At 38.1% G+C, this 27,622-nt stretch overlaps 2 protein-coding genes and 1 long non-coding RNA gene across 4 annotated transcripts; 1 reads left to right on the forward strand and 2 right to left on the reverse strand.

Annotated features, from left to right (window-relative positions):
• Nucleotides 1-453: 453 nt before the first annotated feature.
• tmem275a (transmembrane protein 275a) lies at nucleotides 454-6,677 on the reverse strand. 2 transcript variants are annotated; one of them, XM_077221248.1, is made up of 3 exons: nucleotides 6,182-6,677; nucleotides 3,744-3,817; nucleotides 454-3,602 (listed from the first exon to the last, which is right to left on the reverse strand). In XM_077221248.1, the coding sequence occupies exon 3, from the start codon at nucleotides 3,470-3,472 to the stop codon at nucleotides 2,828-2,830; it is 645 nt and encodes a 214-aa protein (XP_077077363.1). In that variant the 5' UTR covers nucleotides 3,473-3,602; nucleotides 3,744-3,817; nucleotides 6,182-6,677; the 3' UTR covers nucleotides 454-2,827. The 2 variants fall into 2 exon arrangements, with proteins under 2 accessions (XP_077077363.1, XP_077077362.1); XM_077221247.1 differs by lacking the exon at nucleotides 3,744-3,817.
• Nucleotides 2,413-12,926, forward strand: LOC143730838 (uncharacterized). The gene is made up of 2 exons (XR_013200669.1): nucleotides 2,413-3,620; nucleotides 12,298-12,926. It is a non-coding gene; the product is annotated as an uncharacterized LOC143730838 (long non-coding RNA).
• kncn (kinocilin) lies at nucleotides 8,603-26,413 on the reverse strand. Its single transcript, XM_077221360.1, has 5 exons — nucleotides 26,194-26,413; nucleotides 20,331-20,399; nucleotides 18,939-19,016; nucleotides 11,700-11,799; nucleotides 8,603-10,353 (listed from the first exon to the last, which is right to left on the reverse strand). The coding sequence occupies exons 1-5, from the start codon at nucleotides 26,339-26,341 to the stop codon at nucleotides 10,281-10,283; spliced, it is 468 nt and encodes a 155-aa protein (XP_077077475.1). The 5' UTR covers nucleotides 26,342-26,413; the 3' UTR covers nucleotides 8,603-10,280.
• Between the last annotated feature and the right edge of the window lie 1,209 nt (nucleotides 26,414-27,622).

Consider the following 27,622-nt stretch of genomic DNA (forward strand, 5'->3'; position numbering starts at 1 on the left):
TATATATATATATATAGTATGTTTTATATTTTATTATGTAATGTGATTTGGTACTTTCCCACCCAGGGACTGCAGATTAAATTTAGCTTTGTTGCAAATTCTGGGACAGTTTCTAACTGTCCATTGTCCTTGTAAAATAAAAAAAATAAAAAATAAAAAAACAGTTTCAGCTACGAGTTTGCTTCTTCACATACTATTTTCTTAACAGGTAAGCATATGTGAAAAGCCATAGTATGTGAAAAGCCTCACAACCATCGTAGCCACACGTTACATCAAATGCAGTTTTATATTGCTTGAAATGACAAAATGTCAAACAGCATTTAAGAATCTTGTTTTTAATTTATATTCTGGCATGCCAATAGTGTTTTTTTCATTATCTAATCTAACCTTTTTTCACAGATATGCTCAAAGGAACAAAGAAAAGGGTTAAGAAAACACGGGAGTCAAAACAGGTGTGGACACAATTCTATTTGAATTATGTATGTGGGAGTTAAACAGTGAATAATTATGATGTGTACAACTTACAAAACACACAATTCAATTTTTCAGTGCCAACAATACTTAAAAGAACTCACCATTTTTCATTTTACTCAACGTGGACTTTTGCCAAATTAATAACAATAACGCAAATCAGCATTACCAAAACCTTTCAACCCACATCTCATTGCACTTCCCTCCATTTAAATACCTGTTGGAAAACACACATGGTAGAAAGTAATTAACAACAGCAGGGGTGTAGTACCAAATTTTGGGCCCTGGGTACAAACCATCTAGCTGGGCCCCCCGCCACAGACTTTTGACTTGAGCTCGGCGACTTCTCCAACGGGGGGGGGGGGGGGGGGGGGGGGGGGGGGGGGGTTTGGGGGGTGGACGGACTTTTCACTTGAGCTCGGCGACTTCTAAGGGCCCCCCCATCCCGCCTCGGGCCCTTTTTCGCCCCGCTACCACGCCCCTGAACAACACATCTCTTTAAACACAGTAATACCATAACCAAATGTTCTCATTTGACATTTGAGTAGCCCTCACTGGTTTGATCCTGAGATCATTGTCATTATTAAGGCAGCATTCAATTCATTCAGACTATAGCTGATGTGTAGATGGCAAATAGCAGCTTACAAACAAAGGTGGAGCATGCCAATGTTTCCACGGCTCCCTATCCAAATTCTCTTGTTTCCCTAAAACTACATGGAAAGCTCACAATCCTGTGACAAACAAGCGGATCATTGAGTTTAATGTTTCTCTTGAATTCATTGAGGATTTTTTGATGCACTTTTTGTAACATGCAGTACATGTAGCACTTTCTTCTGCACTCATCACCCATATGTCTTATAATAAATATGCAGCACTATATTACACAGCTGAAAGTACATAAACAGATGCAAATGAAAATAAACACCAGTACAGAATTATTACATTAAAAATCAGCCCTTTTATCTGGTTGGAACTGATGAATATGTACCTACTTTTAAAAACTTCATTAGATCGCATTCATTAAAAAAAAAATATATATATATATATATCTGGATAATGTCCTTTGCTTTTTCGGCGACTTTTTGACCAAAAGCTGCTTTTACCTGACCTCTGGTAGAATCAACATGGGAACATGGGAAATTATTTCGCTGTTTGGTTTGAACCATCAGTGCGGGTCAGTGATGGAGGGCATGTTTGAGAACAATTCTGGCTCTTGCTTTCAAATGGCAAAGGAAAACCAGGGGTCACAGAGACAGTGAGACATTTTGTGGACGAATACTGTGAGCAGATGTAGGCAGTGTATTCAGATGTTACTGTGCTGTTGAAGTTAGACAAGTATTGACAACAGAAGAGGAATACTAGGAGGAGAAAACAGCCTTTGGCAATCATAAGGGAAAGAAATATTGTTTTACTTGGCAGCATTATAAACCACAGTCTAAAATAAAGCCTGAAGGCTTGCGGCTAGTTTCTTTTTTACAGAAAAATGGGCTGTTGGTTGATTAAATAATGTCACATCTCTCAAGAACAAACAAATTGCAACATCAGAACGAGTAGCTGAATAATGCGGATACGCTTATAATTATAATTTCTATAAAAGTGTTTATTCCGTCTGTCATTGAAGTCGAACTACCTGTCCAATTTGAACTCGAACTATGGCACTGCTTAGCAACCTCGTTTTCTAAGTCACAAGAAAAAAAAACATCAGCGCTTTCGCAGAGTGTTGCGGCTTATTTAAGCATCCGATAAAGACAAAGTCCAAAGTGTTCGGCCACAGAGTGTCATCAAAAAAAAAACTGTTTATCCTTGAATGTATTTTAATGTTTAAAATGACAAAGACAAAATATTTACGAGAAAATATACAACATCTCTGTTTTTTGGTCTGTGCACTGACATATGACAATGCGCAGTCTAATGTCTTTCTCCGTTCTGTTTCTTAGGCTGGTCTCCAAAGCCATCTTTACACAACAGCTGATTCTGTCTCTTTTGAGCGCCATAACTGTGAATGCTCTGAGTAACAGTGGCACAGTATGAATATGTGAAGCACGCCACAGTGATTCACCTTTCAAGGCTCTCTCTCTTTGGATACGATAGCATAAGAGAACACAAAAAGCTCTTCATATGCTTCTCACATACCTCTGTCACTTTTATTAGGAACATATGGCTTGGGCCTCGCGGACTACCAAAAGCAACCTGCTGGATTTATGTGAACGTTTCAATTGTTATTGCACCTTGTGGCGCAAACCAGCTGTGCTAATCAAATGTATTTTTCACACACAGTGCTTGTCTTCCCTTCTGAAAAACTATTTACATAACGTAATACCAGCCCTTCTCCAGAGAGCGACCTAAATTGGCAGCTTTAAGTGGCGGCGCAGTCTGAAGGCAAAATGAGCCGGACCGCCCCTCCACCCCCTGTAGAAGCAGAAAAGGCTGCTGAGCTGGGTCCGTTGGCCTCCATAGTGAAGAGCTTGCAGGCTCGTGGAGGGACGTACTCTGGGGCGGGGACGGTGGCGTTGGCGGGTGTGGCGGGAGCCTCTCTTTCGGGGCTGGAGGCGTGAGAGGAGCAGGGGGAGTTGGTGGGACTGAGCTGCACAGCTGTGGTGTCCTGCATTGTGTGCTCGCTGGTCTCGATCTCAAATGCTGCCCCTCCACCTAACCCCCCACCGCCCCGACCCATAAAGCCCAGACCGCCACCTGCTTTGGACCGACGAGAGCTCTGAGGCGGAGGCAAGCGGCTGCAGATGCAACAAGCCCCGAAGAAGGAAAACGCCACCAGCAAGAGTATCGGTCCGATGATGATTGGGGGATTGCTAGAGGGTACAAGCGTGCTGAAGGCAAAGGCGCCCACTAAGGTGATGTTGATGCCCGCCAACATAATACACAATCCGCATGCGCAGCAAAGGGCAGGAGAAGGCAGACCCTGTGGGCGGGATTTCCGCTTCTTGCGGGTCTGCGTTTCCTTTTTGGGCACTGATGTGCCAGAACTCTGTTCGCTACAAACCATATTGGCGAGGGTCACGGTTACAGCGTTGCTGCCACAACCCCACTCACAACCGCCAAGTCCTTATCAGCAAATTATAGGAAAAGAGCATTGCTTCTTAATGGGTGCTTGCTTCATACGGCTGGGACGGTACCTGTAGTGAAAAAACAGAGTGAGTGGCATTATTTATTATAAACTCCAAGTGTTGTCAGAACTTTAATGTAACAAAAATTATGAGATGCTGTTTATTGAGCAATTAGAATCTGTTTGTTATTATTGAATGTAATTAAATTACTGGGAATAACACAGGTGGTTCACTGGAAGGCCACATGATGACTTAAACTTCATCAAAGTTGACTTCTCCAGCAACTGTGGTCAATAAAGACAGAGCACATAAAGACAAACACTACATATGAAACTAAAACTTGTAACTTATCTCTAAAATCAGAAGGGAAATGATAGGTGGTGAATAACACTAATGTAGAAACACCTAACCACTGGTTGTAAGACAAAATTTGACAAAATGTACATTTGACCCTCAAATCTGATTGGTTGAATGGAATATTGTTCCAGGATCAACCAAGATGTTGATCGAGGAACATGTACTTGGCGAAATCAGTGTCTGTGGTAAGTTTAATGTGAATTATAAAGTAATTCAGAATTTTGAAATTAAAGGGATAGTTCACCCAAAAATAAGCCCATGATTTACTCACCCTGATGTCATCCTAGGAGTATTTGACATTCTTCTTTCAGACGAATACAATCTGAATTGAATTAAAAAATGTCCTGGCTCTTCCAAACTTGATAATGGGAGTGAATGGCTGTATGACTTTGGAAGTCCATCAAAGCGCATAATATATTCATGATTAAAGAGCTCCACGGCTCTGCGGGGGTTAATAAAGGCCTTTAGAAGCAAAGCGATGCATTCGTGTAAGAAAAACATGAGTGAGTGAGTGAATGGGTAAATGTGAGGCAATATGTAAAGCGCTTTGGTGGCCATTGGGTCAGTGAAAAGCGCTATATAAATGCAGTCCATTTACCAAAAATATCTATAATCAAAACTTTATTGACTAAAATAACTAGCTTCCGGCAGACGGCCTACGCATCGATTTACGCCAAAAGAGTAACCCTTGAACTTGACGCACAACGTAATGACAAACGCTCATAACTCCGCCCATATAACTCCGATTGTATTCGTCTGAAAGAAGAATGTCATAAACACCTACGATGGCTTCAGGGTGAGTAATTCATGGGCTAATTTTAATTTTTGGGTGAATTACCCCTTTAAAGGGTTAGTTCAGCCAAAAAATTTTATTATGTCATTAATAACTTACCCTCATGTTGTTCCAAACCTGTAAGACTTTCATTCATCTTCGGAACACAAATGAAGATATTTTTAATTAAATCTAAGACAGTTCTGTCCCTCCATTGACAGTCCACACAACTACCACTGATCCATTTAAATTGAGCGGTTTAGTCCAAATTTTCTGAAGAGACACGATCGCTTTATATGATGAACAGATTGAATTTAGGCTTTTATTCAAATACAGTAAACAGAAGCGAACATAAACAGAAGCTCAACCGAACTTGCTTGATGTGCGAGAACAAACCTCATTGGTTCTTGCGGGAGCACAAACCTGCTGCGTGACACTTGAATGAACCTCATTGGTTCTTGCAGAAGCTCAAACTTGCTGCGTATCACGAGAATGAACCTCATTGGTTCTTACAGAAGCTCAAACCTGCTGCGTATCACGAGAATGAACCTCATTGGTTCTTGCAGAAGCTCAAACTTGCTGCGTATCACGAGAATGAACCTCATTGGTTCTTGCGGGAGCTCAAACGTGCTGCGTGACACAGGAATGAATCTGATTACGGTAGTTCTCACACATCAAGTGAACATGCTTGAGCTTCCACTGATGTGTGAGTTGATGGATGTTTATATGTGAATAAAAGCTTAAATTAAATCTGTTTATCATATAAAGTGATTGTGTCTCTTCAGAAAATTTTGACTAAACCGCTCGATTCATATGGATTAGATTTACAATCTCTTTATGAACTTTTTGAAGCATCAAAGTGTCAGTTGCGTAGCAGTCAATGGAGTGACAGGAAGCTCTGATTTTATTAAAAATATCATATCTTCATTTGTGTTCCAAAGATGAACAAAAGTCTTAGAGGTTTGGATGACAGGAGCGTGAGTAAAGGATGACAGAATTTTTGGGTGAACAAAGTTTTTGTAATTTTTTTTGTTACAATAATCTTAAACTAACTTAGAGATAACTAATTAACAGGTTTTACTGTAATATTTCTCATTTAAAATTTACATGTTTTTGACAGTGAATGGCTCATTACTCAAGTCATGACACTGGGGGAAAAAAATATGTTTTCACAGTCCAATTTTCCCTTATGCATCTGTACTGGGGCTTTTCACAACACCAAGGTCACATTTTACTTTCTGAGGACTTAGGAATCTAATAATTTCACACAATACCCGTTTAAATCACATTGTTTCATTAACTGTGTGATGAATCTGTTAAATGCGTAGGTACTAATAGGAGCAATGAGCATCCTCAATGCTGATTTTACCCCTACCGGATGTGATAAGCGCATGAGACGATTAAATGTGGTAAAAGACATCGTTTAAACAAATACACGCGAGCTTTTCATGCTGTATGTAGACAGGCAGTGATTTAGAAATATGATCAGCGTCTCTTCTTGAACAAGAAAATGTCTTACCGCTTAGTCGACGTCCAGAAGAATTGTACAGGCTTGATGACGAATTTCTCTTGGTATACGTGCGAAGCCTGTCGTTTAATTCCCGAAGTCGAAAACGCCGTCCTAAAAAATACGGCGTCTTTCAAGCGGGTTCCGCTATCCGACTCATATTAAGATCAATACTCCTGTCACTCAATGCACGTCAGCCGCGCTCCACGCGCTGAATTCGAGTCTCAGCAGATTCTGACTGAGAAGATTTCTCTCACTAATCGACTATTCTTTACATAATGAATAGATAATCATTCAGAGTTGTAATAATTTCCATTCGTCTTGGCAGTAACAGGTTGAACGGGAACCTGTGTTGATCAATGCATCAGTGGTGTGACTGTGAATGAGCTAGTGGGCATGTGTTCAATGAGTGTGTAGGGAGGAGGAACCCTCTCATCATGATAATCAGCTATATGTTCTCAGCTCCCACATCACTTATAATAGTATGCCAAACGAATACGACACAGATATTGCTGCCCAAAATACCATAGGCCTACTACTTAAAGTACTGGAATAAAAATAAACAAAAAAAATATTTTTACATTGTTAAGGAGAACCCCCCCCCCCCCCCCCCCCCCACCCCCCACATGCATTTATTATGATTTTACTGTAGTAACAATAAATAAATTATTAAAAACCTAACTATTGAGTTTTACTGTAAATTAGTATGCTGTAAATTTGCTAAGAAACATTTAAGATATGTTTTGTATATCTTCTTACAAGAATGTACAATGCTAACCATAATTTATGACAAAATACAATATGTCATTTTATTAGTGGTATGTTACCACCATTTTATTTTAAAAACAGGCAGGATCTATATGATTTAGGCATAATAAACAATGGTTACACTAAACTTTATATTTGCTGAAAAAACAATAGAAACCCTTATTATACACTGTAAAAAAAAAAGTTATGACAACATATGTTTTTGCATTGCTTTAACTAATCAAAATAAGTTAAGCAATTTTAAACTTTTTCTATTAGTTATACAAGATTCAACTAATTTCTAAAGTCAGTTTAATGTAATTTAAGTTGAAAATTTTAAAGTGTAGAATTTGTAATGGTTATAATGGGAAATGTATTGGTTTTAATGGAAACTGTAATGTTCCCGGTGGTTCTCTACTGGTAATTTGTTGCCTTCTATTGATGGAGTGTTATAACCATTCCTATTCCTAATGGAATATTGCCCAAAAACACACAGGGCAAGGGGTGCCAGGTCTGTGTAACAAACCAGCCCAAAGGCCAATCAAAAATAGCCCAAAACAAGCCCAGTGACCCAATAATATCACAACTCAGATAATGCCAATCCCATAACTAAAATAAAAATTTTACAGTCACTGTAATGAAACAGTAATGAAACAGGCTGGGAGTTTTTAAAAGCCTCAAGAATCTTTTGTAGGTGTTTAGAGTTAATTAGTTGATTCAGATGATTAGGTTAATAGCTTGTTTAGAGACCCTTTTCATGATATGCTAATTTTTTGAGACAGGAATTTTGGGTTTTCATGAGCTGTATGCCAAAATCATCAGTATTAAAACAATAAAACACCTGAAATATTTCAGTTGGTGTGCAATGAATCTAAAATATATGAAAGTTTAATTTTTATCATTACATTATGGAAAATAATGAACTTTATCACAATATGCTAATTTTTTTAGAAGGACCTGTATATATATATATATATATATATATATATATATATATATATATATATATATATAGGCTATATATAACAAACATTTTTGTCAAAATGAAACTGTTTATAATATATATATATATATATATATATATATATATATATATATATATATATATATATATATATATATATATATATAGCCAAATTCTGTGGAAAATCACGAACTTAGCAACACTGAAACTGAAACGATTAGGTGATGGTTTTAATGGTTAACGCTTGATGGATTGGTTTGTAATGGTATTTTAAGTAGAAACCATTAGAACTTCCGTGATGGTTTATATTGTTTTTTTCAGCAGGGTATATCTCCCCTTACAAAAATGTACCATCATTTACAGTGTGATTATTTCCAACAAAATACAATAGTTAGGCCTAATTTATTGTTACTTCTGTAAAATAATGATAAATTCATGTGGGATGGTTACCATGATATACATATTATGTGAAGGGCAGCCTTACTTTGTAAAAGAAGCCTTATAGGACCAATAATATACACACACTGTGAACATGAGACTTAAAATTGATGCCTGAATTTTCATAATATTTTGTCTGCAGCTATGGTTACCATGGTACATTTGTGTAAGGTCATCTATACAAAATACCTCATTATGAAACCCCATTATCCTTTAGTGTACTTTGGATAGTTGTGTTGGCCATGAGCAGGTCACTATATAAATCACAATATCACCAAGAGCACTGTAATGGTCACACAGTTTACTTCTCATTTTATCAGTACAATTTTTGGTGAATGACTTTCTGTAGTTAACATTTACTGCCTTTTGAATACGCTGTAATGTTTCTTCAGATCATCATGAAGTTATTTTTTCCTAGTCGTCTGAAACTAACTTCTTTCTAGTGCTGTTGTGTGAGACACCCGGTACAATGGTGTATAATTCAGTCATTAGTGTACGTCAGAGCTCTTAGCAACAGCAGGCAGTGTCCTTCTTCGGTGTCGCCATGCAAGGACAGATACTGCATATTCAGCCTTAGAGTGTCACTGATGGTGTGCGTGGGATGCACAATGATTCTGTGCCGCGCACGTTACATGTTCACAGGACGTGAGCGTCTGAGTCACTTCTAGTGCTGCAAAAGAACTACTGTTAAGCTAAAAGTATGTCGGGGAGAAGGCAGATCAGGAAAACTGGTGTTTATAAGTGTGTATTGACATAACAGTTGGAATTGAGATATTTTAATTGAATTTTTTTAATAATTGAGTTTTCTACATTTTATTCACTGGGTCTCCAGCAGAAAAGCATTTCAGTTTGTGCAATCCCATATAACACACATATGTCTCCGAGATGTCTGTTAAAGAGTGCTTCATCTAGAAAGTTTGCACTTAACTGCATTCATACGGACTCTTAAAAAACTCTTCTTTTATGCTTTCGCTACTTTTTAATTCCATTCTAGCTTGTACTGTTCTAGATGAAAGGATGTTTCAAACGTTGTATTGCCATCACTTTTCTTGTTGTTGCCTCCTTAAAATTAATCACTTTTTGTATTCCTCATTTGATTCGATTTGGATAAAAGCATCTGCAAAATAAATAAATGTAAATGTCAAATATCTGATAAGCATCTTTTAAAAAGTTTTATATGCATTGTAAATCATTAACATCTTAAAGACGCTTTCTAAATGTCTATTTAACATGTGACAGGAAACATTTTACAGACGTTTTTCAGTTGAGCAAATGCTCAAAAAAATGCATCTCCCAGATGAAAACATGCACATCAAAACCGTTGTCTCTGAGTTGTATGTGTGCAATGAGGAATTCAGAACTCAATTCAAAACTAATAGAAAACTACACATATTCAATCTTCAGCCATCCACTCAAACCTGTATGACAGTCAATCTTCTGTGGAACAAGAAGATATTTTGAGAAGTGTGTCAGTGCTTTTTGTTGCAAGTCAATGGGTTCAATCTTGTTTTTCGGTTTTCAGTGTTCTTTAAAATATTTGTGTTCTGTTGAGGAAAGAAAGTAATACATGTTTGGAACGTGGGTCAATAAATTATGACAGAAGATGTTCTTGTAACCAGTCCTACTCGAAATCAAAATATATTTTTTAATGTTCCATTGAAGAAAGAAATTCATACAGGTTTGGAACGACATGAGGGTGAAAAAATGATGACAGTTGTTTCATTTCGTAGGTGATCTATCACTTTAAGCACATGGTTGTTCTTGACTTTATTGGTATTCATTTTGTCATTTTCAGCTTGTTCATTGATTTTTCCAAAGATTATTTTAGTATTATAGCAGACATCTTGTTTGAATGAGTGAAATCAGATAGGAGACAGTAATGAGATGTATGCAGAGATCAGCCTTGCATATTGTGAAATGAAAACCGTTTGGTCTTTAATGAGTCTCTGTCGGATCCAGCTATCATGAAGGGTCTTGATCAGATGGCGACTTAAACTTTCGCCTGCCCAAGATATCTGGAACATCTGCAGAAGGCCTAGGAGAAAAAAATACAACGCTCAAAATGTCTAAATGTACACTGTAAAAAAGAAAGTTGCTGCCATAAATTAAGTACAATCAATTTGCTTATTTAAGTCATTTCAACTTAAATTACATTAAACTGACTTAATAAAATGAGTTGAATCTTGATTAACTTATTTTAATGAGTTAAAGCGATGTAAAAAACATGTTTTCATAACTTATTAATCATTACAATTTTTTACAGTGTATCTGCGTGTTAATAAAGCGTGCTTGTATGTGTATTTTTCTAGGTTAAAGAGACAGCGCCAAGTATGGGTCCTCATGCAACATAAATGTCATTATGAGTGAAGGCAGTGGTGTAAGTCACCATGACAACCACATCCACAGCAACTTTTGTTGTTGTTGGTTTGAGACCAATAAGCTTATTGTGTGCTTATGAGTGTGTATTCGATCAGAAAAGACTTTCGGGTTGTACAATGCACAACTCATGCCAACTCATGCAGGTGAAAGATTTGCAGAAAATAGGCCAATCTTGCAACTCTGTAGTGGTTCTTATATGACCGTAAAATCATGTCACAAAGAGGGTTGATCAAAATAATGTCCTGGAAGTGATTGGCTCCTGGCATAGAATATAATGTGTGAGCTCAATAGGGAGCAAAAAGCCTCTCTCAAAGCAAGCGCAATTCCCAATCACTTCGTTCCTCCAGTGAGCCACAAAGATGTGTGCTGTTTGGCACCACTGCCTGCTAGAAGAATCAAATTACTCTCTGGCCCTAGAGAAAGACTGCCATATTGAGTGAGGGAATTCACTGTGTCGCACATGTAATGAGGGGAGTATGCACACGCGTTTGTTTGAGTTTAATCTGTATCTGGTATACCTCACTAATGTAAAGTTATGAATATGTGAGTGACAAAATGATTTACACAGGCCAAAAGCTGTATAGATGGAATTGCTTTTTTAGGGGACGTTTGGACGACACTGTTTTTAACTAAAAACGGAAAACTTTAAACTTTTGAAAATGGGGTTCAAAGTGCAAGTTTTTGAAAACGATACCAATATCGTCCCCATGTAAACAACAAAAAAAGTGAATTTGTAAAAACGATGTTGTCATGCGTCTTGTGTTCAGTCTATAGGCGCAGAGTGTTTCTTTATAAAGTGATATCGCCAACTACTGGCCTGACATGCATAATACAGCGTTTTTTAGTCGTTTTCGCGGATCTATCTGAACAGGATCGTTTTGACAACATTGCTGTCTATACGAGAAAAAAGTATAAGATTTGTAGTACATCGTACCCTTAAGCTCTTGTGCTGCTCTTAAACATCAGTGTTGTTTTAGAAGAGGCTGTAAACGTTTGTCTCACCCATCATCCTGTGAGCCCTCGGCTGCAGTAGAAGCTGCTGTCTCCACGAATGTCCCCATCCGGCTCTTCGATCGTTCTACATTAAGCTGGCTTTGAGTCCCTAAGAATGAGACAGAAAAAGCAGGCATGTGGTTTTCCATATTTACACAGATTTCAGTATTTTCCGACCTGAAGTATGACCTACGTCAATTTGCATATACCCACGCCAATCATCTTCCCAAATTTATGAGAAACATAAATCATGTGTTGTCAACAAAAGAGAAGCTTCAAGGTCGCCCAGCGGTTTTCCCTATAGTTTAATATTTAAAGCAAAATACAGCCATAAATATTAGTATTTTAATTTTGCTGTTGTTCTGTAAAATAATAATATAATTATTATTAAATTATGTTTTTACAGTACAATAGCATTATTGCAATAGTGTAGTATTATTGCTATTTGTATTTGCAATTCATTTAATTTTTATAATTTAATTAATAATAAAACAAAATAGTTTAGTAATAATAATGATATTTATTATTATTATTACTGTTGTTATTAGTATTATTGTCAGGGTCAAGTTGAGTTTCATTGTGTTTTTGTTCATGCGCCTGTGTTTAGTTTCCTCCAGCTGTGCCTCAGCCCTCCACCCATGATCCTCCACCTTGGTCCTCACTCCCTCCGGCATAATCTCGTCTCCGCCTCGGTCCCTCAAGCCTACAGTGTTACCTCTGACTGCCTGCCCTACGATGTCGTCCTGACAATCTGACTCCCCCTCAGTCAGACAGCCACAGACTCCGCCTGGGAAACCAGTCAGGGCTCCACCTTGACTCCTCCCTCCAACTCCACCATGGTGTTCCCCTCAGCAAGCTTCTCCAGCACCTCATCCACCTCCAAGACCCCTCACTCCCTCCACTTTTGGACTGTCATTTACCACGCAGGGACGTGTTTGGTGGGAGGGGTGAGTAATGTCAGGGTCTCGCTGAGTTTCATTGTGTTTTTTTCATGTGCATGTGTTTCCTTTCAGTTTTCCGTCTCCTTAGTTACTGATTCCTCCCTGTATGTTACCATTGTTACTGACTAGTCTCACCTGTGTCTTGTTTAGTTTTCTGTGTACTTATACTTCCTATGTTGTTCAGTTCACTGTCGGTTATCGTCATAGTTTAATGATTTGTGTGAATTTGTACAACCCCATTTCCAGAAAAGTTTGGATGATTTGTAAAATGCAATAAAATCAAGAATCTGTGATCTATTCATTCTCTTTACATTTAAATTTTACTGACAAAAGTGCAAAGAAAAGATTTCCAATGTTTTCACTGGCCAACTTAATTGTAGTTTGTAAATATTAACACATTTTAATTTTGATGGCTGCAACACACTCCAATAATTTGGGACAGGGCCATGTTTACCACTGTGTCACATCACCTTTCCTAAGCCCCTTTCACACAGAAATTCCGGAAAATACACTCGTAAAGACACGTGACCTCCGGATGTGATAACCCCTGTCAGATGTCAGTTCTACCAGAAAGACTCGGGAGGCAAAATAATGTAACAAGCATTTATTAACAGCCCATCAAGTAAGTATTGTGATATAAAGTTATTTGGCGTAGGCCCCGTCCGTAGCTCGCAATCCGAGGGTACGGAATCTGCATTTTCTGCCTGTAGTCGAAGGCAGGGGTGCAGCCGATCCCCTGGGAGGTATTGGAAGGGACCATCCTGGTGTGGGTGGGGAGGATGAAGGTGAATGTTGGCATCAGCATCTGCAATCTCAGACATGAGTAAGTACCGATCCTTTATACTACAAGTAGAACACAATTGGATAGATGAGAAGGTAATAAGTGACGTAACAATTGAGTCTTCCCGGCAGAACTTGCGCTAATGCTTTCATTTCTGCTGATAACTCCTCTTCATCATTTCTACACAAAGACGAGTCCATACTCCCCAGTAGCCCCACTGGGTTTGCCGAGTGGCTTGTTCCCCACATGCTGTAGCATAGGTTGTAGAAAGGCCTGTGCGATGGCACGTGCATCATCACTACGACGCACCCTTTACGGCATTGGTCCTGGCTTTTGTTCACACAGGGTGCGTTCCGGGACTGATCCCGGCAATGTTAGGTCCCCATCCCGGCATCAATCCCGGGAAGTGTCTGCGTTCACACTGAAGGCACTCTATCAATTTTACGGCAAATTCCCAGGATCAACGTGCTGACTGAAAGGGGCTCTATACACTTTTTAATCAATAGGAATAGAGGATACTAATTGTTGCAGTTTTGCAAGTGGAATTTATGCCCAATCTTGCCTGATACAAGACAGTCGGGTCATCGTTGTCTGATTCTGAGTCTGATGGACTTTTCTTTGTCTTTTTGTCAGTTAAATAAAGGTTCAAGGGGATCAACAAATCACAGATTCTTGATTTTATTGCATTTTACTAAGCTGTCCCAACCTCTAATTCTCCAACCTGAAGATTCTCCTGAGTACTAAAGGTTTGATGGATTAAATAATTTATATTGGCATTCTGAGTCTTTTGTGTTTGGATTGCACAGCAATGTGGTAGTATTAGTATTAAGATTAGTATTAATGTATAACCACATTGTATGGGGAAAGGCAGTTTTTTTGTTTTGTTAATTGTCTTGCTGATCACATGCCTGAGAAAGACAGAGACCACAGTATGAGACTGCTGTTCATTTGCTCAACACATCCCTGTTGCCTGTTTACATGATTCAGTGCATGACTGCTGTGTGCTCTGAGGGCATAATACAGGCTGTGAAAATTTACTGCATAATCATTCTTTTTATAGCCTTTTGCTGCCAAGCCACATGCAGACAGTTTTATACATCGAATTCATATAAAGCCTTACGGACCGATAACATAAATGTATCTTCTCTGCAAAAAAAACAAGAAAATCAACTGCGGGAAATGAGGCATCATATCAAATTAAAAAAATGTTTTTCCAGATTATCAATCTATTCATCTGAGCACAAATCTCATAACGACTGTGCATTATGTATGGAGTAGAAACAGATGTGCGAACTGACGCAGGAAATGGCCAGTGAGGAGGTAACAAGGACACACAGTTGCTGCATGAGGGACGCTGCAGGCTGCTTGGATCGACACGTGTCAATGTAATTTCCACAGCAGGGCAAAGAGTGAGCTTTCTGATTAAATGAACATAGATTGCCCATCATGGATTGCCATTCCTGGTTGCCCATCTCAAGACTGCTGTCATTTCATAACTTAAAGTGTCTAAAAAACTTACAAAAGTTTTCAAAGTACTGTTAAATGACATTGCTTGTTCACTAATTCCTTCAACAAGAGATCACAAGCACTGTCGGATTATGGACCCTTTTTGCAGACTGATGATGATGCGTTTCCACAGTTATCAATGTTGAAAATCTAGTAGTTTTTCATTTTTTTTTTTAAATGTAATATATGTTATATAATGTTATATAACCTTGTCAGTAAATGACAAAAAAAATTAATGCTGCAAGGGAGTTTCTAAAGCAACGGCTGAGGTAGCCTAGTGTTCACAAATGTTACATCTTTCTCTCTCCTGAGCAACGTAATCAATCTCTCTATTTGTCCCCTCTTTTGGAAAGTCGTGGAAACTGTATAACGGATATTTTCTTTTGAGCAAATGGAAATACAAAAATTACATTTGCTGCTCTCTCTCGTTCACCGCTATAGAAGTTTACCCATGATGACTTCCACTTCTGAGAATCCCAGAAATGTGAAAAGGGTCCATTGGTATTGGCCCACAAGTATTAATGTGGGTACAAAATACACCTGTAATTTATAAAACCAATGGACGGCAAAACTGTCCACAACAACTTTCAAAGCCCCCCTAGCTCTAGTTTTATTTTCAAAAGGGGTCTATATCTACATATATGGGTACTCTTTTTATTCGTTTGTGATTTACTGGATAAGGATTTTTTTTACCCGATAAAATATTTTAGAGCTTAATATTAGTAAATGTATATTCATAAAAACATAAAATATATCAAAATGCCCAAGAGGGTTTAGGAAATGTATTCATTTACATGACTTTTCCAGCTCTATAAATCATTATTCTTTCTCATATCCAGGTTTCCCAAGACTTTATTTTAGTTGTTTTAGATCATTTTAATGTTGTACTTATTTAAAAGCCTTTTGCCACGGATCGCTGGTTTACAGAAATAAAACAAGGTATTTATTAGAATTATAAACACTTGGGAGATATTTTAAAGCTAAACAGGAGAAAATGCAAAGCACATTATATGAAATGAGACCTGACAAAGGAATGAAAAAAACTGGGAGTACTTATACACAAGCTTAACAAGGAAACACAATTGAACAAAATCAGTAATCAAGCTGACAAAAAAGAAGAAACAAATAACTAAGAAACTAATACTGCATAGGAAACACAGGAACATGAACAAAAACATCATGAAACGTAACATAACTCTGACACATTTTAAGTAATCTTAAAGGACTGATGAAGCCCCGTTTGAGAACCACTGGAATAGTTTGACTAAAAGTACAAGGACTTATGCTGGCCCGCACAGGTAATTCCCTTTGAATGAAATAATAAAAACCATTACTGTAGTGTATATATTTTGATGGACTGTATTATGTAAAAAATAAAATAAAATATATAATTTGTAATCATGACTGTTTAAGTTGTCAAAGATGAAACTTAATCAGAGACTTCAAGAAGTTCAAATGATACAAGTGCAATTTTCAGTAAAGTTGAAGCGGCAATTTGATTGTGTTGATTTGATTATTTGAGTAACTTCATTAACTTGACCTGTATTGTCGGCCCCATGCAGGTGATGTCATGTACAGGCTGATAAATGGAAAAAGTGGGATTGGCATATAACAGGAAGCTGCTCGGAAATAGTTACCTGCTAAATCATCATTAATTTCCATTGAGCTGGGAGAGTGATTAGGCACAATCTTTTGAAACTGCCGTGGATGAACGATATTGGGGCTGTACCCAATCATAAAGGCCAGGATCCACTACTTTGGCTTTCATTGGGACATAGTGACAATATATTGTTTGCCCTTTACAAATTTATAGTTTCATAAACAGTATTTCTAATTACTGTATGTAAATTCGGTAGAAAGAAAACTTATGGACCTGAAATGTGGTATATATAAATATAAATACAGCCTATATATGGTGGAACTTACAAGATGCAGGTATTCCAAGATTAAAACTTTAAAAATCACGACAAGAACTGACAAAGGAATGAACAAAACAGGGAGTACTTATACACAGAGAACTTAAATAGATATAGGTGGGAGAGGATTAACAGCAAACTAGGTGAACAACAGGGAATTTAGTAAAATGAGAACTGAACGGAAAAGAAACACATGATCAAAAACATGAAACATAAAACACTGGCAATTACAGGAATGTTCCAAGTTAAATTTAAATTAAGATCTAAAAGCATATTTGGCATCGCCTACTGTTGATTACCATATAAAACTATTTTGACTTGAATTTTAGTTTGTAAAATCAAATCAAAAACATGTTGACTGAAACGCACTTAAAACCTAGGCTTGTGCATTTATGTGAATAATTATCAATATGACACATGCTGTCAAAGCTTGTGTTTCATTTCATGTGAACTGCTCACATTCGTAACACTTTATTTTCGACTTTACAACATGTCAACTAGCAGTCAGTATAGAATATTAGTAATGTCTGTTTAATATCTGATAACACTTTATTGTGATGGTTCCCAAACAGACATTCTACTTACTATAAGTAACTTTGCAACCCCCGGTTCACAGGCAAGGCTTAAATGGCTACTTAAATGTCTTAATTGAACTAAGGCCTAATCCTGGCTTAATCTAAATACCGGGCTTAAGTATGTCAACTTTTTCTACTAACCCCAACCCTAACCTTACAGTCACTAAAAGTCTAATGAGAGTTCCGGGTAAAGAATTCCCCCCCTAAAGTACTTTTTAAAGTACAGGAACTTTCGGAGGTGGGACTTGGGTGCTGAACATTCTGATTGGTTGAGTTCACGCAGCATTTTGATTGACTTTGATTGTCTCTACGCAACATTCTTTTTCCCGGGACAAATTGTTACGAGTAATTTCGGTGGAAACGCGGCTTTAGTTGACAGTTGCTTATAGTTAGAAGAATGTCTAAAGTGGACTATCAAAGTAAAGTGTAACTATTACATTTGATTCAGCAAAAAATAGGTTTAGTTGTTTGTTTTTAATTATTGGCAAATGTGTCTTTACATTTGCATGTCATACTGATACTTTAAATTTACAGATTTACATTGCATTCAAACTATACATGCTTTTTAGCTCATGCATTGCCTGAAAATCGAACCCATGACCATGGCATTTAGGGTTACCACCCGTCCCTTAAAATACAGAATCGTCCCGTATTTGTGAAATAAACGGTATGTCCCGTATTCCTGATAGTGTTCCCACCCGTCCCGTTTTTTCCTGAATTGTTCTTCTTTTTAACAACCTGTCCCGGGAAATCTATACACTTTATACACTACGATGAATAAGTATATTCAAACAGCGCGCACGGCAGAGAGGTAGAGAGCGCAAGACCTTGCGTGTTGTGCCACCCACCCCAACCCCCGTGTCGACCAAGCAACTCCACATGGCTTAAGCCAATAACCCATTACCCCAACCCCCAACCCACCCCCAACCCCCCCACCCCCCTCCCCCCCACCAAGCCATTGTGTGTTTGCAGGTCATCAATGTGTCTCTTTTTTTTATCAGACAAGGGTGGCAGCACTAATGGCATTGCTTGAACCATGCTCCACTGTTTCAGCTACAGGAACACTGCGTTTAATATATTCGGTTTTATGGCAGTGGATGTGTTTCCATTGGGGTACTGGCATTGCTGTTTTCTGCTAAGTTCAACAAGAGTTGCAGCAATCATCAAACAAAACAGTTAGGATGTAAAATGGATCTAAAGGATCTATTTCTTTATTGGAAATAGAGTTTTAGTTATTACCCATTAAAACCATAATACCATTTCATATGAAATAACCTACTGGCAAGGCTCTATATTATTAACTTGGAACAGAGCTCAGGACTTTGTCACGGCCTCCTGCCTCAGATCCGGCAGGCCATAGAGAGTGTAAATGAGAAGCAGCGGACAGCTCTACACTGACCCTGAGAAAATATAGTTACTCTAAAATGGTGTCATAGGAAATCAGTCTTCAATTGTCAGACTGGAAGCAGAGAGATATGTCTGAACAGGTTTGTGTGTGCGTACCCACGTGACATGGGACATCCACTTACCCTCTCGTGTGAGTGTAGCCACAGGCTGTTCAGGGACTGGATTTGAATTTGTAGCCATTGGGTGCACTCTGAAGTTGCCTGGGAAAGATTAGATTAGCCTGATTATCCTAAATGTGTTGTAACATGCATGGTCTCTCATCACAAAAGCAAACAAATCTCATGTTACATAATCTTAATCGAGATTGCCTCTTTAGTGAAATCCTTCACAGCTTTTAAATATAATTGATAGGCACCACGGTTGTGCACCATTCAGAATTGAATTTGGAAGAATTTTTAAGTATGGTAGCAAAAAGAATGCATTTGAATTTAAAGTTTGCGTGAAAAAATTCTTCCCTATTATGATGAATATATATGACCCTGGATCACAAAACCAGTCTCAAGTAGAACGGTTATATTTGTGGGAATACCCAACAATACATTGTATGGGTCAAAATAATCGATTTTTCTTTTATGCCAAAAATCATTAGGGTATTAAGTAAAGATTATGTTCCATTAAGATATTTTGTAAATGTCCAAAGGTAAATATATAAAACATTTCTTTTTGTGAGTGAATGCAGCACAATCGCGAACATAAATTGACAACTTTAAAGACGATTTTCTCAATGTTTGGATTTTTTTGCACCAGATTTCCAAATAGTTGTATCTCGGCCAAATATTGTCCTATCCTAACAAACCATACATCAATGGAAAGTTTATTTATTCAGCTTTCAGATTATGTATAAATCTCAATTTAAAAAAATTGACCCATGTAATGGGTCAAAAATGTAGGGCGGGACTTGATTTTGTCCATTAGGAATTGAGTGAAACTAATATATTATATAGACTCATTCATTACATGCAAAGTGAGATATTTCAAGACTTTATTTCGACTATTAATTTTGGTGATTATGGCTTACAGCTATGAAAACCTTTTCACAATATTCAAATTTTGACTTTGGGGTTTTCATAGCTGTAAGCCATAATCATCCAAATTATAACAAATAAAGGCTTGAAATATCTCACTTTGCATGTAATGAGTCTATATAATTTATTAGTTTCACCTTTTAAGTTGAATTACTGAAATGAACTTTTGCACGATATTCTAATTTTTCGAGTTTCACCTGTACATACACATTCACACCATTCAAAAGTTTGGGGTCAGTATTTTTTAATTAATACCTGTATTATTAATAGAATAGAAAATAGAAATATTTATTTTAAATTGTAATAATATTTCACAATATTACTGTTTTTACTGAATTATTTTTGTTATATAACCAATTGACAAATTTACCTCATTTGTAAAAACGAATTACCTGCAGAATTTTTTAAATAGCATTCTTAAATTCTGAATTTTGCACAGCCGTTTAAAGTGTTATGGGTGCTATAAAATATAATACCATGCATTCTCACCTATATTGGGCAGTATGTGATGAAAGTTGAACCATGCTCTTATGAACGGGTAGACGGAAATGAGAAGACCTGAAGAACACACACAGAGAACAACAGATATGGACTGAATCCCTCACTCGGTGTTGTCATCGTCCTTCATGTCCTGCTGACAAGGGCTGCATGTTCCCACCTTGTTTTTTTATCTTAATTTTCTTAACCAACCAGACAGCATAGACATGCAAACCAGTACAGTACCATGGAACATTCCATCTGGTCTTTTCAGAGTATAGCTCTAATATTACAGGATTTCGTTCAATAGCTTTCTGAGCTAGAGCTGCACACTTAATACATCCCACCATGCATATTGCACTACACTGCAAATTGATTAACCGAAATTTACACATTACTGCCACAGAGAGGGTCCTGCTAATGCTAAGTTTATTCTATGTCTCAAAAGTCATTCACTCTAATTTGACATGTCTTCCCTAAAACGTCTTGTATCCTTGTGGCTATAATGAAAGTGCCGTTCGTTCTCTCCTGTCAGTCTCCTTGTGTTTTCGAGAGGTCTGAGGCCGGTGGCGAGACAGACTGCAGGGACTGTGCTGGATTTTGATTATACAACTACTATTCAAGCTGTGAATCAATTCTTGTTTGAAAAGGATGAGGCACCTCTGCTGGCTTTGTGTTTTGGCCAATTTCTGTTATGAGAGGCCACTGGCAGGTATGATTGTGGCATGCTGAGTGGCTTCTTTACCACGTGTCTTGCTTGCGTTTCCTCTCTCTCTCCTACAATTTTTCCTTTTGGTTCTTTTTTGTCATTTTTGTTCTCTAATCTCCTCCAGTCTTTCTCTCCTAACTCACCCCAGACTTATGAATCCATCACAGTGGTTGGACTGCAGAGTGGCGCTGCAATTGATCTGTCCCGTTTGACAGGAGAGATGTTCATGCACCAATAAAGACCTCAGAGCCCATGTGTGCATCCATGCCAGCAATGAGACGGCTTCAAGAATACGACTTTAGTCTGGGTAGATTTGACACGAATGAAGGAGGCTGCGATTGTACAGTTTAAAGGTTGTTGCTGACACGTTTGAATATTCAAACCATCAGCAAGATTGCAAGTGTGATGCTTTTATACAAGTTCAATAAACAAGAATTTAATAGTTACGTTTTATAACTGAATACTGTATATACTATATACTGAATATATGTTGGTAAAACTTTTCAATAAGGTACTAGCTAACATGAACTATAAATGAGCAATACATTTGTTAAAGTATTTATTAATCTTTTATAAAAATTCAACTGTTCATTGTTAGTTCATGTTAGCTCAGGTCCATTAAATTATATGAACAGATACAACTTTTGATTTTAAATATGTACTAGTAAATGTTGAAATTAAAATTAACTACTATTAATAAATTCATTTTAGGTCATGTTAACTAATGTAGTTAACTCCTGTTAACAAATGGAATTTATTGTAAAGTGTTACCTATGTTATTGTCAACTACAACTGACAATATTTTGAAAAAATTGTTGAAAATTATTTCATTTATTGAAATAAAGCTGAATTACAATTATACAAATATTAGAATTCCCTGGCAACTAACTGAAATAAAATAAGTACAAAAATTACTCAAATAAAAAATAAAGGGGTGGTAAAACACGATTTCACTTTTCTAACTTTAGCTAGTGTGAAATGTTGCTGTTTGAGCATAAACAACATCTGCAAAGTTACAGCGCTCAAAGTTCAAAGCAAAGGGATATATTCGCTTTTAAAAAATTCAATTTCTAAGGACTACAGCGAACAGCCGGTTTTGGACTACACGACATTCATCCGGGGTTGCTGATGTCAGCATATCCCATTATTTGCATAAACTCCTCCTCCGAGAATACTTAATAAGCGGTGCGAGGCCATTTTATATTTCTGTTTTGGAGATGAGTTGTCGCAATGCCGTCGAAACACTGTTATTTTCATCCCGTTTGCAGGTCCACTTTGTTCAGCCTTCCTAGGGACGAGGGAGTTAGGTATCAATGGTTAAAATTTATTTTTAACTCAGTCCCTTATAATTATTACCCAAATCTCGCTCTCTGTGCTGCACATGTTACGGAGGAAAGCTTTCACAATCTTCGCGAGTTCAATGCAGGATTCGCACAACTGCTTCTCCTGAAAGATGGAGCAGTTCCAACTTTAAAGACAGAAGCTGTTGTTTACGGGCCACAACCTGTAAGTATGATTTATTTTTCGTCGATGTGTTTTCCTGTAATAGTTTGTATTGTAAATTGTATGTTGTAGCAAGGAAGTAAACAAATGACAACGCTGTTTGGCTCTGCTGGTTTGTTAAATGCTCATTCATTCATTTTGAGTTAATAGTTCTGTCGACAGATATTTGTCTACAATCGTTCTAAAAATATACAAAAGTAACGGTGGCATACAGTCAGTAACGATCACTATAGATCTGCAGTCTTTACTCAAAAAATCCCTTTGAGGACTGTAGTATAATTTGTTAGAACGATTATATGAAATTCTTGTTTATGAAGCTTATTTTTTGTAATTCTATAATAATTAGTTCAATTAAATAACTGTATCTAAAAAGTAATGAGACAACAACAAAAAACAAACTTTTCTGAAACATCTATTAACGTTTAACAGCCGTTGAACAGGTTCTGCTCGATCATCTTCACTAACGTTTCCCCGGGTCCGATTGGTTTTATTGACGCCATTGTTTATAAGCACAAAGTACCGGTAAAGGTACGGGGCGTGACGTTTCCGGAAAACGTGCACTAGACGGTTAGCGAATCACAACACACCTGGCCAGCTAACCAATCTGAGCCCATTGCGTAGTTTTGAGGGACTGGCTTCATAGAACTGGCAGAGCAGTGTAGAATAAAGGTAAAATATATGAAAAATAATGCAATTTTAAAAAAAAACAGAGCATGAACACATGTTACAGTGCACCCCACAAACACAATCAAGCCTTCGTTTTCACAATCAATGCGTTGTACCACCCCTTTATATAAAAATAAATGAAAGCTAAACAGAAATATTGAAAAATAAACTAAACAAATAAACTAAAATGAAATTAAAAACTAATATGAAATAAAAGCAAATTCAAATAATAAAAAATACTACAATAGTATATAGTAAATAAATAATTATAAATACTCTCTGAAAAAATACTGGGTTGTTTCTGTCAGGTGTATGCTTTATGTTTGTTTCCTGTGGCCTAGTTTTCTAGTGTGTGTCATCCTCATTCAACCCCGCTCCCTGTGACTCAGACTCCGTCTCTCACCTCCTCTTCCCAGATCAGCCAGTTCCTCAACCTCCCCTGATTCCCTTCAGGCCCCTTCTGCATCTCCTACACTTTTTTTGTGAGAAACTGCCTCTGAGCTTCAGTCCTCCAGCCCCGCCCAGCAGGGAGGTTTCCCTGGCTCTGCTTCCAGCCTATGAGCCCATTACTCCACCTCAGCCTGTCGACCTGTCAGCTCCGCCTTGGCTCCTCCTTCCCCCGGCTCCACCATAAACCTTCATCCTGATGGCTCCACCGTACTCCCTCGTCCCACCGGCTTCGCCTTGGTCAGACATCGTCCTGCCTGCAATTTCGGCACCATCTGGCTCCGTCTTCCCCTCGGCTCTGCAACAGTCCTCAGACTCCCTGGTTCCTTCTTGGTTGTCCCCAGGGTGTCCCCTCCCAAGTCTCCACCATGGCTCCTCACTCCCTCAACTCCACCCTGGGGCTTCATCCTGGCTGGACTCTGGACCACCATCTGGCTCCTCCTGTTCCTGCCTCCTACCACTCTCCACTTGCCCATGGACTGTTTTGTTTGCCCCAGACTTTGTTTGTCCTTCTCCTCTTCCACGTCCTCCTCCAGAGCCCCCGCCCTCCCTCCTCAGTTGGACCACGTACAGTGCGAGGACGTGCCTTTCCAGAGGGGGTTGTTATGTCAGAAGTATGCTTTGTGTTTGCTTTTGTTTCCTGTGACTAAGGGGCTGTTTACACGACACCGTTTCCAACTAAAAACAAATTTTTTTATGCATTTTGGCCGTTCGTTTACATGACAACAGCATTTTGGGTGTCTGAAAACGCAAAGTTTTTAAAACGGGTTTCGAAGTGCAAGTCTTTGAAAACGGTCTCCATGTAAACAACAAAAATCTCTGAAGAATCTCTGACGTCATGCACATGCGTATTACATTTTCAGACTATTGTGTTTCATTGCCATCTAATGGTTTGGGAGCAGAATACAGGGTTTTTATTTGTTTTCATGGATCCGTGTGAATGGGGATCGTTTTGACAATGGTGTCATCTGTACGTAGAAAACTCAAAGGAAAAACTTCTCCGTTGTATATATAAGTATATTGTTGTCGTGTAAACGGACCCTTTTTTCTAGTCTGTCATCATCATTCAGTTCACCTGATGTTAATCATTAGCTCATTAGTTCCCTGGTTAGTTCTGGTATTTATCCTACCTGTTTTGGTTCAATCCTTTGCCCTGTCTCGTCTACAAATTAATGTGGTCGGGTTCTCCTGATTTGGATTTTTTATTAAAGACTGCTTTCCTGTACTATTCCTGTCATGCACTTCATTAAGCACAGACACCCCTGACAAATATGGACAAACCCAACCATTGGTTTAAATTTTTAAATACAATTTTTAAACCCAATAGTTGGGTTTGTCCATATTTGAAAAATATTACCAGGAGTGATGTAAATAATACTAATATTAAAAAAACAATGCCACATTCGCATTCAATTAAATATGGCATCTACTCTGACTTGTCTACTCTACATCTACTCTACGCTGCCAATCAGCCTGATCGTCTGACTTGACGGTTGAATGTACCTGCAAAGGTCTATACAGGTAATGCTGAATTTTCTCCAGCAGTAAACAATAGATCAAGGGCTGCTGCTGTGTTGTGCAGCTCTATTGTGACAGGGTCCTGTGTAGATTACATACCCACCAACGTAAGCAGGTGGCTTGGATTACAGACCTGGATCAAATGATGGATGAGCCTCTTTTTTTTTTTTTTGACGAACCTCAACAGTGAATGACTGCAGGAGGATACTACAGTACAGTATACCTCTGTACTGCATTGAAAACATGCAGCCATTTCCAACATCCCTCTTAACATAGGTTTATTTATTCATTGTTGACAAATAGCAAATGATAATGGTGTGAGATGGAAGTGTGCTGATATGGAGCAGAGATTAGATGAAGTGTTAAAAATGCATGATATGCAAAAGAGCCATGCACTGTGGAATAGTCAGTGAAGCAGCAGAGAACTAGCTACAAACCCCTACAGATTCATGCAGCAAATTCAAAGGATAGTTCATCCAAAAAAGCAAATTATGTCACTCACACTCTCATTTCATTCTAAACTTGTGAAATGTCAAAGCTGCTTTTTTTCCACACAGTGAAAGTGAATGGGGGCCAGGGATCGTCAAGCATTAAAAAGGATCAAAAAATGCTTTTTAGAGGATGACAAAAAGTACTCCATATAAGTCCAATGTTATATTTTGAATCTTCAAAAGTCATATGATAACTAATATTTAAGCCATTATTAACAAACAAAGCTATCTCGACAGCCATGTTCACCATTTACTCCCAATGTGTAGAAAAGAGTAGCTTGGATATTCTGACAAATATCTGTTGAAAAAAAAAGTCACACATATTTGTAACGACATGAGGGGGAATACAAGTTTTATTTTATGTTGAACGATCCCTTCAATGAACAGATTTATATTTGAGTGAATTTACCGTGCATTAAAGCCAATTAAAGATGAATGTACAGTATTCAGTGATGGAATCAATCTAAATCTTAGGGTGATGTATCCCCCTTAGACATCTATGCTGGATTTGGCCAGTCAGACAGAGAGAATTACTACTTACCAAGCCCCCCTGCCCCGAGGAAAATTCCCCCTACCGCATCGGCATCACAGTCCTTTGACACGCCAATGATGATACAACCTGCTACAATACTGAGCAGGGCCGAGCCCACCCGCAGCCCATGGTACTCCCCAATACTGACCGCGTTCATTCGGCAGGTGGAACCTCCCCACCTGCCCCGTCTGGCTGTCCCACACGCGCTTACAGAGGCAGATCACTGTATGGCGGTTTCACTGTTTGTGAAATGGGTTAGACTCTACTTTCTCCTCAAGGCTCTTCATACATCTTTAAACACTGGGCTCTGGTTACCTTGCCGGATTCATGCTTGGTCCCTTCAAACTAATTTGGGTCTGATTGAAGGCGACTAATCATTTGAGTAGGAAAGCCAAGCCAGGCCTAACAGACTCATGATACTTGAATGTTTACACTGAATGGCCAAAAGGGCCATGCATTTGTAAGCAAATGAACTCAGTTAAATGTGTTGAACAATATAGTGTGCTTGATCCTTAAAAATCCAATGTTGCACCTATGCATAATCGGGTGTGAGGTGTACTAGTAACAACATGACCCAGAACATCTCATCTCCGCTGCTAATAATAAACATGCACAAAGAAAACTGTAGGCAAACACTTTTTAGTCACCCACTTAGAAATACATGTTTTCCCTCACTTTTAACTAATCCAAAGTTTCAAAGATGTGTGATTTTAAAATACTCATCTGCATAAAGGACTAGATTACCTGATGTTCCCAATCTCCAGCAGAGGATGTTTTCAAGTACTGCCTACGTAGGAGTCAGAGTGCCACCGCTGGGGACAAAAGATATAATAAAACTAATCGCACATTGCATAACATGGGTCGAGGTCACTGACAGACACTGTGCAATCATATGCTTTATGAATGAAGCTAGTTCTTTTATTTAGCATATATGCTATGTACAGTATGTAGAATCATCAGTCAAATCGTCAAATCATGCCAAGTCCCATTTATGTATAGTGCTATAATACGTAGATCGTTTCAAAGCTGCTTCACACTAATAAGAGTGTTAATTTTACATTCATCAATTATGAAACAAATTCAATTTCAGCTGTAAAGCAACTCTACGAAAGATCCCAGCAAGCAATTTTAAGAATGTTTTGAATATTTTCTAAACATTCCATGAACGATGTACAGATAATGTTTTTGTGCTAATGTTTTGAGAACATTATTAAAGACCAGATAACTCTGAATGGACGTTCTATTAACGTTACTAGAAGAATGTTTGTTCATAACTTTGAGAGAACTTGCCAGAATTTTTGCCCCCAGCAAACAAATTTAGGTTCTGGGAACATTCTGGGAACGTTAGTTTTTGGTTCCCAGAACGTTCCTAGAACTTTCCCTTAACGTTAGGGGAACGTTCCCGGAACGTTTTCCTTACGTTATAAAAATGGAACCA

The sequence above is a fragment of the Siphateles boraxobius genome, unplaced genomic scaffold (assembly GCF_051911475.1).
Source record: "Siphateles boraxobius isolate OS27281-9 unplaced genomic scaffold, OSU_SipBor_1 1, whole genome shotgun sequence".
NCBI classification, from domain to species: Eukaryota; Metazoa; Chordata; class Actinopteri; order Cypriniformes; family Leuciscidae; genus Siphateles; species Siphateles boraxobius.